Source organism: Amia ocellicauda, chromosome 16 (assembly GCF_036373705.1).
Source record: "Amia ocellicauda isolate fAmiCal2 chromosome 16, fAmiCal2.hap1, whole genome shotgun sequence".
Classification (NCBI taxonomy): domain Eukaryota; kingdom Metazoa; phylum Chordata; class Actinopteri; order Amiiformes; family Amiidae; genus Amia; species Amia ocellicauda.
The window spans coordinates 15,351,326-15,368,778 of NC_089865.1; the positions used below are offsets into that span (position 1 = coordinate 15,351,326).

The 17,453-nt window shown below is 37.9% G+C and overlaps 1 protein-coding gene across 1 annotated transcript; it reads right to left on the minus strand.

The window, feature by feature from the left end:
* Window positions 1–162: 162 nt before the first annotated feature.
* On the minus strand, window positions 163–17,143 carry fam171b (family with sequence similarity 171 member B). The gene is made up of 8 exons (XM_066688067.1): window positions 16,464–17,143; window positions 6,661–6,894; window positions 5,845–5,937; window positions 5,367–5,525; window positions 5,028–5,198; window positions 4,772–4,888; window positions 4,450–4,573; window positions 163–4,077 (listed from the first exon to the last, which is right to left on the minus strand). The coding sequence occupies exons 1-8, from the start codon at window positions 16,762–16,764 to the stop codon at window positions 2,790–2,792; spliced, it is 2,487 nt and encodes an 828-aa protein (XP_066544164.1). The 5' UTR covers window positions 16,765–17,143; the 3' UTR covers window positions 163–2,789.
* Window positions 17,144–17,453: the final 310 nt, after the last annotated feature.

A 17,453-nucleotide genomic window follows, 5' to 3' on the forward strand; every position in this document is an offset into this window, starting at 1 on the left:
AAATGCATTGAAGCAACTGCCATGTGATTGGTTGGTTAGATAATTGCATTAATGAGAAATTGAACAGGTGTTCCTAATAATCCTTTAGGTGAGTGTATATATATATATATATATATATATATATATATATATATATATATATATATATATATATATATTTCCCTTTTCAAATACAGCTTATCTGTAGCATTTGATAAAATCAGACTCATTGTAACTAATAAAAAGGAGAGGATAAGGTAATTGGCCTTTTATCCTTTTATCCTATACTTTTTATTACAGTTACAATGAGTCTGATTTTCTGAAATACTACAGATATACTGTATTTGAAGAATAAATAACTGATGTTATAGACAATTCAATAATTCATATCCCTGGCAATGCAATATTTCAGGATGTTTTCTTTGTATGGAGAATTGGACCATGTTTGCTTTAAACTGCAGGGGGAAAGCAGCTGTATTATTATTCCATTCTAAAGAAGAGGGGGAACAAACAGGGCAGAATATAGACATTGAAACAGCTATGAAAAGCTGCGGAAATGATTGTTGGTGCTGCTAAGTATTCCAAAAAGTGCAGTGCAAGACAAGACATATTTAGGTGGTGTTGAAAAAAGAAAAACAATAAAATCTACATTAAAAACACCAGAAGCACAGTGACACAAATATAAATGAACAGGTAAAATAAGTGCAAACCTTTTCAGATTGCTTATATATATATATATATATAAATATACTGCTTGCAATATTAAATATGGACAATAGACAACTCATTGTTATTTTTGATCTATTAAGTGCTTATGCTAAATATTTACATCTTCATCCTTTTTAATTATCATTCTTTGACTTTTCTGTTGATAATGGAATTGCAAGTAGTACTTTAAAACAAACATTTGAATGGCTTATTTTAATAACTTTTTAATAACTTACCCTGAAAAGGTGCCTAACACCCACTACTTACCCATCACTGGAATTCCTGATAGGCAACAACTACTTAAGATAGTAAATGCCTCTGACAAGGAACTATACACAGACACTCCTTCTTACAGAACGCACAGAGGACAGATTTGTTATTTTTAAGACAGGCAGAGTGGTATTTACAAGAATCCAAAATATAACAGACATATTTCCATAACATGTAAAGCAGTGAAGAAGCAACAGGGTAAAAATTAAAAAATATTACAGAAACTGTTTGATACAAACATTTTTTTTTGTTTTTTTTTGTTTGTTTTTTGTATGTGATCCTCCTGTAAGTGTTGCACATTCGTTTCAATAAGACTTAGAAAAACAAAAGCAAGGTCAGGCAAACTAGAAAACTACAGCGGGCTTTTCTAATCCAGTGAAACAGAGGTTTCCACTTTCTGCTGACCTGAAGGCAGACACAAGATGCACTGCTCATTGCTTGTAGGTGCTCAAAACATGACATCAGTTATTTTAACAGTGCACCTGACCTAGACGCAAGGAAAAGCAACAATGTTTAGTTTTTTGTTTCTGTTTTCTTTCAAAGGGAGATATGGAGGCAGATCCGTATTTCTAGGCATTTGGTTGGTGTGGTTGACATGGCTGTCAAACACAGCTCAACAAATAGGGAAGAGACATTTGTTTAATCGTGGTCAACTGACTCTGTTATGAAGAACAAATTACATGAATACTATCTTATAATGAGAACTTGATCTTCATTAATGTTGATTAAAACTTTGCATTTAACATATTAACCTGATGCTTCCAAAGCCTTAAGAGCTTAGGGCTGCATAAGTGTGTATATATATGCAGTGGTATTAACATATATATATATATATATATATATATATATATATATATATATATATATATATATGTAGAAGAAATAAACTACAGGTGTGACATGGAAAAGGGAAGCTATAAGTCGCAGGGGAGACTTTAATCTAGAAGTGGATCAATATAGGCTGATTATGATTATATATATACACACATACACACATTTTCCTCCCATAATACATCATATTAATATTCAATTCTATAATGTGTTTGTACTCTTTTGTACTGATTGCCAAAAGCGATATATATTAAGAAGGGATAATTCAATGTGTTTTCAAATCTGCTTTTAATAATTACTACAAGGAAGTGATAGTATTTAAAAAATAAATCAATATAATTCATTCCTCAATTAAAATTTATAGAAATTGTGACACAATTACTGAGTTGGTGTTTTTTTTAAATTTAGGATACAAGAAAGTATGTAAGCCAGAATTAATTTCTTCTTGAAATAAACCCAGGTATTGCCTGAATGCAGACAAGTTATGACTGAATATTTACATTTCTGTATAATTTCTTAAAATTAAACCCCCCTATCAAGGCATTAGGAATTGTAATTCCTTTTTTTTTTTTAAAGCATCCCAAACAACTTTGTTTTAATTCAGTCAGAAGACTTAAAGAAAGACTGTGTGTATTAAAAAAGCAATGTGTATAAATACCTGCATAACAATTCCATTCCACCAGCAATGAAGGAACGAACGACAATTACAACAACAAAACTATGGAACTATCTACAGGCAGTCAGACTGGACCTTGTGTAGAAACATTGCATGGGTCAATGTTTCCTTTCAGAAATACTTTGTATTCTCCAAGAATCTTAAAACATTTGCTTAACCCAAAAGCATCATAAATACGTGTATAATCCTATATCAAGATGGTATCTTTAACTTTAGTTAAACATTTCCCACGCCTACAACTGCAGTTGATACCATCAATGAATTGTGCCTTAAACCTCATGTGCCTTTCCCTGTTCTGTATTTTATGCTGCTCAGAAGATTTGGTCTAGTTTAAAGACATCAGAGGCCTTTCCTCCCGTATCTGCCAAGTGCTCTTTTTGCTGTCGGACTTCCCTTTGTCCCTGACCTTCCTCAGACGTCGTGGGGGTGGTGTGGACCGTGACTCACTCTCGTCTTGGGTGCTCAGCGTCTCTGCCTGGTCCTTGTCGGCCTGTGCGTCACCACTGTCCAGGATATTCCTCAGAGATGGGTCTTCAGGAGTGCAGGCTGCTGTGGTGCCACTCTCGCTGCTACTGAGGTCCAAGTCTTCGGTGTACAGGATTTTGCTGTGCGGCATGCTTTTAATAAACGTCTTCTCCCGTTCCAGTTTTTTGCCAGGGTGTTCGTTCATGTCCACCCCAGAGTCCAGGCTGGTGTCATTGCTGTCAGTAGGTTTCCTCTTTTTCTGAAGGTCAATAAAGGAGTGTCGCACCTGGGCTATGGGTTTACCTTCCAGTGAGACGAACCACGCTCTGGGGTGGGGGGAGGGTTTGCCCTTGGAGAGCTCCAGCAGCGTTTGCTCCGAAATGCCTTGCAGTTCACTACAGAACGGGCCCATCCCCACTGCTTCATTAAGGGTCCCTGGAACCGAAACGGACTCCAGAAGGCTACTGTACCTGCCCCAAGGCCCTGGGTTGGAAGCTGAACTCTGGGGACCCTCAAGGACCTGTTGTTCCACACCAGCCTCCTGCTGTAGGTGAGAAAGCAGGGGCATTTTAGGCAGTGTTTGTGTGTAGCTGTCTTTACTCATCGGTTCCATCAGGGTATCATACACCAGCTGACCCTTTCGGGGCAGCGTGGCAGACTTACAGCCTGCGAGGTGTTCCGGGCTGTGGAAGAGCTCTGGTGCCTGCAGAATGGCGACTGGCTGGTTGTAAATATGGACTAATCTTTCTGGGAAAAACATGTTGTCATTTAAAGCGAGGTGCACTCTCTTCTGTTCCATCATTTCCTTAGGCCGCACAGTCTCACTGGTGTTAACGTAGATGGGCTGCTGCATAGCTCTAGAGCTTTCCGAGCCTCCGTTTCCTGTGTTGTCATACTGCTTTCCCGACGGAAGCCCGACATCTTCGACATAGATGTTAAAGTTCCCCTTGTGCTTGGAGCCAGCAGCATCTTCCCTTTGATGGCGATTCCTCGAGCCCCGAGAGTGAGACTTCTCATCCAGGCGGGCAGATTCCATTAAGGAGACATCGCGGTTTCCACTGCTGGTGGACGTGGTCTGGTCCTTTTTTAAAACCTCCATTTTGGTGAAGTTTCTTTTCTTTTTCTTCGGTGGCTTATAAGCACTGCCTCTGAAAGAATGGATGCTGGTGTCAACATATTATACTAATCAAGAAATCATGGCATACTGACACAGACTGATGCCTAAATAATTGTTGCTACTATTTAGCTTATTAAATTGAGATGTGTAATTTTCACATGCCAATAATGACTATATAAAATTGAGTAAAACAAAACAGCAAAAGCTTGACAAAATGTCTTGACAAAACAATTGTGGCTGAATGTCTTGTAAGATAAACATTTTGTCCATAATCTGTATTTGGGTTAATGTTTCATACACAACTTTAATATTTTTAAAAATGCAGGCCTATACGAGAACTGGCATATTTTGAAAACAAAACAAACATTTATTTTTCAGTATTTAGTGCAACAAAATCTCTTACCTACAGTAACACAACAGCACAGTTAAAAATCCCAAAACAATGACTAGGGTTCCTCCCAGAATGGCGATGAGAAGGTAAGTATGGTATGAGATGAAGTCCATAGTAGTTGCATGTCCAATATAACCTAGATTTGCACAAACAGAAATCTGGTTATTGGGGTGAAATTCCACGCTTTTGCATGAAAAGAAACAAACATAACAGTTTTAAAGCATGGCACATTTTAGGGGATTAACACACAGAAAAGGTGTGTTATTCACACATACAAATGAAGCCTTAAGATAAGTTATAAGAAGTAGCTGGTGGAGAACAGTTGTATTCTTACCTCTAGCAGATGGTAAAGGTGCAGCTATCCAGTAGCCGAGCTGTGGAGCTACATATGTCCAAACAAGGCGATCTTCCTCCTTTTTTACCAGACCCAAGCCTCTATTGACCCAGGCACCTGAGGGGAACACAGGACATGATTGTTTAGGCTGGAAATCTATCCAATATATTTCAATGTATTTCAATGCAAAAGGCCATTTTACCTAAACAAACAAGGCAATATAACACAAACCTGGAGAAGTAAGCGATGAACCTACCAGTCTTTGAGTCGAAAGCCCACGCAGGTACAGTGTCTGCAGGCCTCATGCGAGTCCTGTCTGGCAAAGGCAGTGTTATCTGAATGGGACCAGTGACTTGGACTTCTTTCCCACTGGAGAAGAGCTGTACATTAATCGCAGCCAGGGGGTTCAATTCAATGGTCTTGTACCCTGAAAATGTAACCTCATTAAAACCAACATCTATGATACTAGGGAGATCTATGGTTCAAAGAACTTCACTTTTTTAAATTAAGTAAAAAAAATGCTTTATATTATAGTAGAGATCAACGTTTAATAATTTCTCTGAAGTTGCACTTCTCTTTATTCCTTCTTACTCACCTGATTTGCTGTTAAGGATCCCCACTGTGTACAGAAAGCAATCTTTCTCTGATGACATCTGTGGGAGTGTCAGGTATGCAGTCACAGAAGAAATATTGCTGCTGCCCGGTAGCATTAATAAATTCTTAGGAAACTGAACACTAGGCTGTGATGTTGTATCTACAAAGAGACAAACAGAAAAAAACAAAACAGGTTGAAAGTTTGCTGTTTGATATATCCAAGAAATGAGTCTCCTCAGTTCCTAGGTCTTTACTCCACTAGAAGTGTCTGAAGTTGTGCTGTGGAGTTGTTATAGCATTGCGCCCACAATATTTTCTTATCTGTCACACATTTACACTAAGGAAGAAACAGTCTTCTTGTTTTTAAACTGCTAATACATGGAAAACACTATGCTACATATAAACTAAACATGCTCCCCCGCAACCAGCGCTGATCGTGCAGACTTTAACTCCCATACCCAAACACAATGTACACCTACCAGATAACTTTCCAGTAATCAGCACATAATCTTCAAAGAGCCATATGTTGCCTTGGTTTTGAGGAAACAGCGATAGTGTCACAGAGGAGAAAACTAGAAAGGCAAAGAACACCCATTAACACATAGTTGTTCAACCGTACAATAAAGCTGTCTTTTCTGAAAATAAATAAATAAACTCTCAGTATGATTCAATATCAATTACATTTTTTCATTTAAAGAATTGCTTGAAAGCTAGAGTTTGTGGGTAAATAAATTAATAATGCAGGACAGCTCATGATTAGATCATTATCAACATGAATGAGTGTAATAGCAATAACAGAGGCCTAGGTGGCAGCCTTGTGCTGGACTGTTTCTCAGCAGACAGGGAGGTGCCGCTGAATCACAGTACACCCTGCACAACCCGGCTCTGCTCCCCCTGCATCGAGCTGCTACAGCCAGACAAAGGGATTTCATGTAACTGATCCTCTCTAAATCACACAACAGACTTCTCAACAGTAAGACATCTGCACAGGCCCCGGGAACACATGTTACCAAGTCATTTCCAAACCCCACGGTAGACCTAAACAAACAAAAGGAAAACAATGCAAGGGAACCATGACATGATGAGATTATACATTTTTTTCTGTCATGCCCAGTGACTAGCTGCTTCTTGCTGGTTAATTTTGCTGTCAACTGGACTGAGACAACACTACGAAACGCAATATATTAGGTTTATTAACGTTTATCATTCAACAAATGTCTGTTCTAGTTCCCTTGAATAAGAAAATACGATTTTCAGGATCATTCTTCAATAATAGTCCTTGTCTTCATACTCACTTGGCATTTTGGTAGTTTTCCAAGGCAGTGGTGTTAAAATGTAGCCATCCATGCTAGCCACAATGGTGAGAGTCAGGCCCAGTTTGTAAGGTACTTTGAGCAGCACCACCCCATTCTCCTCAGTGAAGGCAGAGTTGGTTTTTGTGTGGTTGACAAACACTTCCACGGCCGCGTGGCTGAGGTACTGGCGGCTCATAATGTCATTGACTTGTACTTTCAGAGTAAAGAGGGACACTGAAAAAGATATAGAAACTATTTTAATACTGTGATGATGAATTCTTAATTAAAGTGACCGCTTAAGAACAATTACATGCAGCTGAAATAACCCTTTCCCCAGTCCGGGAAGAAACCTTCCTTTAGTATTTTTACAGTTTGAAAACAATATTTTATTCCTGGCAAAGCAGCCATCCAGTGGCATCCTGCCAAGGGGAGAGAGGGGAGCAACTGTTCAAATATAATTATTAACAGTGGTATTACTGAGACTCAAAACAGTCTTATAAATCACATGACATCCACCCACACCACAGAGCAGTATTGTTCACCCCAAGAGAGGGTTACAATTAAACAAAATATGCTTCCGTACAATGAGTTTTAAAATGCATAATTCAATTTAGATTTCAATCTGCCCATGGAAAGATTTTAACCAGGGGGCGAAGAATTCTATTGTTTCTGTATTAATGAGCAGTATTCTGAAATGATTTATATCTTTAAATATAATCCACATAGAATATTGACTTTAATATAAAGTGAAAATCACACTAGTACTTTACCACGATTCCAGGGATTTTAAATGTTAAACCTTTTGTGTCTGAGAATATGGAAACAAACACTATGTTCTCTATATGCAAGCTCTTCATTTCCACGGTGGAAAGTGATAAGAACTGACACCTGGACTCATCCGTTTCTCCACCCTCAAAATCAAAACATGTGTGAGGGTGCTTCCTGCCACATTCGATGGGGACTGTCTGATAATGATCTAAAGCCTTGCTGGCATTCTCCACACATGTTCTCTAAAATGGAGAAAGATGATGCGACACACTGTGATGTGCTTAAAGGAAAGAACAGTAATTGTTCTGCCATGACGTCCATGTGAATTCTGATTGCACTGATGCTTGGGAACATAGGTGGATTGGGCCTTCACTTATTATTTATATGCAGCAACTACTGTCTGCTGGGACTGTTACACAAAATAACAGCTCCTAAACATCTGACTGGTTACACTGTATGCAAACATATCCCTTGAATAAAATAAATCAATTTAAACCTTATACTCATAGTCTGTGGACACATGCGTTCAACATTTCACATTTTATTCTCAGCTAACTCTTAAGCACAATTACCCCAGCCTTCAGGCTTTGACATAACTAATTTGTTTGCTACATTAGGATTCTTCAAAATCCTTAAAGAACCTCTCACAAATCTTTCTTTTCAATACAAAAAATTGAATTTAGTTGAACTTATAAGGTTCTTATAAGCCTTGCATGACGGATTTCAGTTCCTGTCTGCTTAGGAAGCTTATGTGTTTTGTGTTCTAGACATACAGAAAAATGTATCCTTCAAGCATTAAAACAGATGGTGTCATATATAGACCCTTTTATGTATTTCAAATACTGTGTCATTTAAGTAGTGCATTTAATTTAGCAGAGAACTTTTTTCTAGAGTAGTGAGCAAGTGGGTTCTCCCTTCAGCTGATTAGGAAATGTAATGACTATGGCTATTCTTGGATGTAAACGTGTAGAAAACTGTAAACATGTCATACAAACTGGTCCACCAAATTAACCCTTAAGCTCCCAGTGTGACATATATGTCACAAACATTTAACAGACTTCACAAAAATATAGTATCCCAATTTACCAGGCCTCTGTATGTGGAAAACATGCCATGCTGGGTTAATAAAGAGCCATCTCAAAGCAGCCTTTCCTATTCATCTTGGGGGGAGCAAAATAATAATTTGCATTCTTTCACAATATTACAATCCTTTGAACACTTACAAAATGTGTTTACAATGAAACCATACCTTTGTCAGAATATTTTATTATTAGCTGTAGTAGTGGAAATATTTTTTATACATTTGTTCTTGCAATTCCTGAACATTGCAGATAGAAAAATAAAAAATACAAAACACTGTTAACTCACAAACTGGAGGCACTCCTTACAGTTTACAGCATTAATGTTATATAATGTAATTGTGTCTTCTATTGCAGTAGGAAACTAAGAAAGTTTTTATTTAGCTTTGTGTAACATGTAAATACCCTGCAGGGAAATTGTGTTGGTGGGTTCAGAGACTGGGCAAATCCTGATTCCTTATATCTGTTCACTTCTTATTTATCATCAGACTGAATAGTTATGCTTGCTGACCTGAAGATTAGAATCATAAGAAAGTGGTCAAATTAAACTGGAAAACTAGGTCAATTGCCAAATTGATTTTGCCTGGTGTATTTAAAGGGAATAGTAGGTATAGTGCGTTAGTATAGTGCGTGGACACTGGAGCAGGAAGCAATTCATGCCAAGGAAAGCCCATGAGTTCTGTAGTTCGATAACAAAGAAAAAAACATACATTTAGAGTTTCAAAGAAAATCTAGGAAGTGGCAGAAAAGTGCTGAGAAACAAGCTTGGGCTTTTACAGTGAGAATATAATACTTGTGATCATTCTGTAGTATACTTCATAGACCCAAATACCTATTTTTTGTTTACAATGTACTGTGGTGCATATGTAGCCTACTACATGTATAAAAGTGCTTTACTAAAAAACTGGTACCATAAGTAACATGGCAACATGTATACCCAATTAAAGTGAGTGATGCTGGGGGGTTGCGATGGTAGGAAATATATCAAGAAATGGAACAAAAACTGCTGAAAAAATTATACCTGCCAAAGCATGCCATAGGATATCTGAATCAGCAGCCAAGTGTAGGACAACTTCTGTTTGTTTCCACATGGTTAATAAGGACGAAAATAAATGGCTACAACATATACGATGTGCTACGTGGGCAAAAAAAAAAGAAGAAATTCCCTAGGCACCTCATGCTCACACTGACGCAAACTAGATGCACACTCTGTTAAAGCTGCAGATAACTTTTTAATGTAACACTCGATATCCAGTAACTGCTCATGCAAGTAATTGTTTAGCAATTTAAGAGCCAGCACAATGAAAGCTAACGGACAGGACCTGCTTTGTAAAAAGATAATTTTGTATGCAGGAATTAAGTCAGCAGCACCGCATCTGAATGAGTTGGGAGAATTAAGCAACACGACATTGATTTCCATAACGTAAATGCTGAGGCAAACAGCCCTTTCTGAGGAGTGAATCTCATATCATCTACACCACCAAGATGTGTGAAATTGCAGTCAAGAATGAAAAACACTGCAGCACATACAGTGAAGGGAAAATAACAACACATTTAAAAAAGCTCTCATCTTGTCCTTTAGCTTTTAGTTGAAGGCTTATCTGTTTGAACACTGAAACAGTTGCTGGTCTAGTCATGGTGACATTTTGGCTCTTAGCTTTATGTTTGTCAAAATATTACAAATTGTTCTATGTTTGATCAGGGAAACAGCATATTTGTGACAAATTCTAAAGGCCCTTGTAATGATGTCTATAAATGGGCACTAAGAAGACTATGGTTTTAATCTCTAATTACCTGATGCTATCCAGATTTGAGAATGAGATGAATTTGAGAATTGCTGTTCCACAAACACATGACTGAAGGTCTTGATTACCATGATAAGTGAGTGAATTTTAAAGGGAGTATTAATTAGCATCTCCATTAAGTGATACAGATCCTGGGTAAATTAAACTTCAGACTCCTTTCTTGATATTTCAATGGAACCATACAACAAAAGCAACAGCCAAATGTGACAGAATGAGAGTTTGAAAAGAATGCCTTAAATGAGCAGAAACAGATAAGATGACATTTTAACATTTGTAAAAACAAGCACTGTGAAAAAATAAACAGCATATGAATGACAAGATCAGCTCCCTTTACTACAAACCATGTATTAGATGCTTGCCACTTGGAAGCTTGTCAACTAAAGATCATGCACTGGCAATTTAAAGTTCGGAATGATTCATGTGTTTTTTCCAGCAAGGTCTTCTAATCAAATGCTATTTCAATATGAACTTGTTTCAAATTGCTATAACAGACAGACATCAATCACAGCTTAATTCGGTGGCACAGGTCACATTATGGTCGGCATCAATCAAGCCTGAGTCCTCCTATTCTGAGTATCATACTTACGGTGGAGCACTTTCAGCACAGTCAGAAACTTGACCTTCGGACTAAGGCCAACCTTCCACTGGCTGGTCTCCAAATAGAAAAATGATATTTTCACTGTTATATCATCCAAATATTATAATAACAGTCTAAAATGCACATCACAAAGCAAAGATTCAATATGATGAAAAAAATGTAATGAGTTTTTGAAAGGATAAAGTATTGCACATAACTACAAATACAATAGACCACAGTCATGCTTTCTCTCAAATTAGTTTTTTCTTTCTTCGTCTTATCTGAATTGAATTAAACGGGACGATACGATGAGTGTTTTATGTGTATTAAAAATGAAAATTACAGTAAGTGCATAGGATTAGACATTCCATTTATGTTTCTTATTGAGTTTAATGTAATGCCATATTATATATTTGTAAATGTATTATTACCAGTAATTACGACTGAGAAATCACAATAGCAATGGAACTAAATGGAGTCCAGACACATCACACAATTTTCATTTTTGTTCTACACTCAAAATCCAATGATCTCTATGGAATCTCAACATAAGGTCTGATAAATCGGCAGTGGTGTACAATAATGACAGATTACAGTAATCCTCTTGTTAAGAAAATCATGTCCGTCACACAGCAATTCCCTCCCTTGGCACTACATTTGTAAAAGCTGTACAATCAGTCTTTTTTAGGCTAGATTTGAAGGAGGAATATGGTTGATACAAATATTGGATTCTTTGTTTCCCCCCAAAGAAAAGTAGAATTAATTATTTTACACAATTCCTTAAGAGCCATGAATCAGCTTAAAATAAGAAACAGCTCTTTCTCAGTTTCAAGAGGGTCTGTGTGCCAGCTAAGCTTTAGACGCAGTGGTAGCTAGAAGCTGATATTGGTCATTTAAACTTACTGGAAGAAATTAATTTAAATGATAAACCATTCCTACCAATTACTTCTATTTTTAAATACTAAAAACTCCATGTAGGCCTAGTTCACAGTAAGTGCAAGTGAACCAGACCACCATTTCCTAATTGTCTTTCTTGATCCTAATGATTAAACTTCATTTTTTGTGAAAGTGTGGCAGTAAATCTGTGACAGTCTAGCATGTTACAAATTGGATGTTAAAGTGCCCTTTTACCAATAATCCGTCTATGCATTTAAAATGATTACCATGTAACTCATATTATTTATATAGCACTACCATTATATATGGCCTGTATTTTTCTACCTGTGTCATTCCACCTCCCAGGGCTCCAATATCAGTACTTTTATAGGAAATAAGTTGACAAACTCAATTTCCATTCCATAAATGTCAGTTACAGCATTCAGCACTGTTATCCCTCCATTCCAAGAATACTTAAAGAGAAGACAGTAAACTCTGCTGAAAGGATGGCTTGATTGTTTCTCTGCTGACGGAATAGTTACAGTTCACCGTAATGCAAGTCAAGGTCTACGAACGAGACTAGGCTCTGCTTGTGATAATGAAGGCTGTAGTGACCTATAAAGTTGAATCATTCACTGTCATCTCAGCAGGGCTCCCCGCATTAATGGGAAGCATGTTTACAAATGAGACCGGAATTGGAAAGACCTTCTTTGGGGAAAATGGGAAAATGGGACTAAAAGAAAACTTGCCTGGATTAGAAAACCAGTCATCTCTTAAAAACCACATGGCCAGATGGGCACATCGTGTTTTGGATTCTCAAAAGCCCTGCGCACAGCAAGCAGAAGATTATGCCATGCACAGCATAATGAAAAACAGCACATCAATACATTACTTTACTCCAAATGCTCTACTAAACAGACAAATCACAGGTCAATAAATCTGGACTGAGATTAAAACCAATGTCCCTTACAGGCTCTGAGGCCAGTTTATCATGGTAGGGCAGTGAAAACAAAACAAAAAACAGATATTTCCTACTGATTTCTACCATGCTGCTTCAATAACCTCTTGTCTAGTATGTAGTATGTCAGCAAAAACACAAAATCCTATGAAATGTTTTCTTAGTAAACATTACTCCCTTTACTCAATGGCATACAGAAAGCATCTTAAAAAGAACCCAATCACTGTAATCATTACTCTCGTGAAAGAGTTACAGACATTGTTCCACCATGGCTACAGTAACTTGCCCTGATGCTAAAATATAAAGGTGCCTTTCATGGTGTCACTGCTGTCTGTATTCCTGATAAGCCCAATGACCCAGAAAACGTCAATGGTGAGCCACACGAGAATAAGCACATCCACTGAGTATTAAATAAATCATTACCAGCAGATCAGCAGAATTATAATTACACTTTCTAGGCTAACTGTCACTTGGAATATGTAAGCAACGCCATTTCTTTATGTCAGGACAGTGCAATTCGGTGCACTGCCAATGGTAAGAAAGCAACATAACATTGAGAGGGAGGTAATTTCGCTTAACAAATCTAAACAAGATCTGGAAACAGAAGGGAATGCACAGGAGATAAGAAATGGCTTCTAACCCTAACTACTTGGCATAGCAAGCCTGCTAGACACTATTACAGCTTTCTTCAATTTCATACCTATGTCCTTCACCATTTTTTAACCTTGTGCCCCAACCAAGTGCACACGATCACTGATACAGCACTTGCCCAGGATTAATGGCATTGGATCTACCTAGATATGACAGCACTTCATGAAAACTAACTGTCCCTGCAGCTCATTATTTAACAGACTACACAGCAAAACCCATTCAGCTCAGACAGGCCCAACAGAGGACACTAGTTCTGTTTCAACCTGTCCTTTAGTGAAGTAAAAGCTTGTACGTTCGTCACAAAATCACTGCATCCTGGGTTACAATTAGGCACTTACTCAAGTCCCATTTTTACTGAATTTAACTTCTCCTGTCCCTATGCCTAACCCACCCCTGATTATATTTGCACTTGTTAGCTATTTTGCACTGATTTAATTTCCTGCATTTGTAATGTTTTGAAAATGTTTATTGTGAAAACTGTAAGTCGCCCTAGGTAAGGGTATCTACAAATAAATGTATGTATATATTTATATATTAATTAATACTCATAATAATCATAATCATTATAGAAAATGTGTACCAAATATCAGATTTCCACAAAGAGACCAACAATAGATGGATTGATTGTGGGGGATGGGATGGGGTGGAGGAGTTCAATTTCAGCTCCAAGCTAGCTACTGCTCTGAGGATTCTCTACCTGACTCTATAATCTGTTTTCAGATGAATTATATTTTGAAAATATTATACATTAAAGGGGGCAGATGGGCACTCGGATAAGAGGGGGCAGACCACAAATGAGATGGAACTGTGAAGGAGAACGTGAGTTGCAGCTATCAGGTTTTGAGATGCTTTACACTGTGTAGTCTGTAACAGCACATACTAAATGGAAAATAAGTAAATGAGCAGAAAACCTTTTAAAATAGAATGAGGGAGTTTCGTTAACCTTGTTTGGCCTGAGTCCATTTGATAAGAGACACAAAGACATTGAGACAGAGAACCTCGCTGATTTATTCTCAGAGAAATCCTGACATGCTATAGAAACACAGATAATCCTGCCTAATCCATGCGCCTTTGAATTATAACAGTTAATCCCATTATCAAATACCAGTGGTAAGCAGGGTTAACATGCTACAAAATTAACATCAGTGGCAGGGCCCTATACCTTTTTAATGCTGTGATTTAGGTGATCAAATGATTGATTACTATGCATCATAAGAAAATAATAGGGCCCTTTTGAGAAGTAGCCAATATACTATCCTGCAGGCAACTGTAGCTGTTTCTTGAGATACAGTTCCAATACCAAAGGAAACATCAAAGTCTCTGTTTATCTCTCTCTTTCTCTCTCCCTCTCTCCGTATTTCTGTGTGTGTGGGGGTGGGTTCACTCATACAGACAACTGACTCCCATGATACTAACTCACACCCTTGCCTTGCCTTTAAGCAGGCATAGTTGAATTACCACAAGCCGCTAAGATACATTACATGGCAGTGCAGAGGCCATTAAAACTAATCCTCCCAAACACTTCAGTGAAAGGGTTCAGTGGTATACAGACCATATACCTATGCCTTATAACTCAAGGTCTCGGGGGTTTATTTATAGTTTTTACACACAGTGAATTGCTTTAAGAAAAAAAAAACAGATGACAATTATAATTTCCTTATAAAATAAATATGTTCAGGTCACGTTTTAACCTCATATTCTTTACAAGCATAAGACACTTGATTTTGTTCACAAGACTGTCCACTGCATGCCATAGGGGAATGCATTCTTGTTTAAATAATACAAGTAATTCCTGTGTCATTCTACTATTGTTATTTTTAGATGCATGCTTCAAATTTGAAATAAACACATTCGATTTGCCCCTTGAAAAGAAAACTGTAGAAGGATCCTGAAATTGAATCTACCCCCTGAAAAGCACATTTTCTCTGAGCCAGCTACTTAGAAATCCCAAGGGAAACAATTGGAAATGTAATATCCTGCATGGCAAATATATATAAAGCCCTGGAGTGACTAGTATCTTTAAAAATAAATGTTGTTGCATTTCAATAGCAAATTTTCTATACAGCATAACATTTTTGAAAGCACAAATTACAAAACACAATTATTATTATTATTATTATTTTAATATCCAAGTCATCTTTGAAGTAACCTACAGTCATATACAGTTTATAGAGGCCTCCTAATTCATATATATTTAATTCTGAGGTATTATTGATTACTTTACATAGAATCTGTAGGATTTGAAATATGTTTGGCATACTGTAATGCATTTTTGTGCTGCTGTCATGTGTGGAAGTGCAAGCAGCATCAAGCTTGTGTGGCCTACTGATCGTCATCAAATCCCTAGCAGCTATGCAATGGATAGTTCTGCATTTTTCAGATTATTTCTGGACACAGAATAACATGTTTGAATGTGAAAGTCTATGCAAACTTCCATGGGTCAGAATTAAAAACACTTGCACTAATTGCAACTCCCGTGACTAATTCGTGTGCATCCCTGTTATCTCAAGACAGCGGCTGGTCCAGAATGCAAATCTGGCACAAGGATGAGATCAGATTAGATTTGGAAACTGTATCAGTGTGTCCCGCTGACTACTTTCACAAATCGGATGAAGTCGGAGTCCTTTAATCCCTATTCTCCGCCAAGTGTTATTACACACCAACGAGGTGTTAAATCACAGGGACCTAGACAGCTGATGACAGGCACGGTTTTGGGGAGCTGCAGCTTGTGCAATATGTAGGATGCTTCAAATGCACAACGTGAATTAAGCATCAATACAGGACACTGTCATCAGCAATCGATCATTGTTTTTAAATTAGTGTTTCTGTGAACAACTGAAAAATGGGCTAGAGGTTCATTATTTAGTAGGCTATTAACACATTGCATCACCGCTTAGTAACAACAACAGCAACAACAAATAATTATAATTTTCATCATCATCATAATCATAATAATAGCTTTCATATACTTCGAGAAAGAAAACACACATAATAAAATAAATACCAATCCGACGATAGCCTACGTCACCTATGTGTTTATTTTGACATCAACAGTGCCACGATCGCACAGAAACGACACAAATCGCTACCTGATGTCGAAACGGATGCCATCTGCGCTGGATGCTGGTGCTGATGCTGGCGCTGCTGGTTGGCCGAGCCCTCCTGGGTGATGATGGGCAGGACGTGGTCGTCCACCGCCGCGGCAGGACCAGCCAAGGCCCGGCCTCCCTCCACCCTCTTCATCAACCCATCCTGGGAGAGAATCACCAGCGCTGACAGGAGCAGGTAAGCGGGGAGCTCAGACATGGCGAAAGAAAGCAGAGAAACCGAGACATCACGGCAGAAGGAAAATGGAGCTGGAGGAATGGGGTCCCACCTTGCCCTGCTCATGGGTGCGCCATGGAGACAGGAGGAGGACGGGTGCGATGCAGCGAGCAGGGATGGGGATGCGGCTGTGGATTAAAAACACAGTTTATCTGAACAGTAACGGCAGGGAGGATGGGAGGGGAGGGGAGGCATCGAGCTGGACTGTTGCCCCCTGGTGGCAAAAAGCAACCCAGCAATCATAAACAAATGTAATGCATTAATTCCATATTAAGCAGCCATGCCACATTTCGTCACCGATTTGATACAGTACCCCCTTTTTGTGTGTTTTTTTTTCTGAATAAATCATGTGCATTTGTACCCGTCCCTTTGCTGTCAATTATTCATTTAAATGTGTGTAGTAAAACCTTGTTAATGTACCTTAATATGATCATGTGCATTGATTTGGCTAAGCAACGACTACTCATGTAATACAGCTCCTATATTATAACAAAGACCATTAATACTAATTCCCTTGTCTAATTTCCCTGTCACATTTGATTGTAACACAATTAATGTCAAATTAAATAAATGTCTTTACTGGGCTTTCTTTATAATGTATAGTATGCAACATGTTGTACTACACAGAGCTTAAGTTAGCTTTCTTCACAATATAATAGATATTTTAATCTATACTGTCTTTGTCTTGTATAGGACATTTTTAAAAAGTATTTCTCTCACATTCTTAAGAAATTATTTATTGCAGCATTTTCATA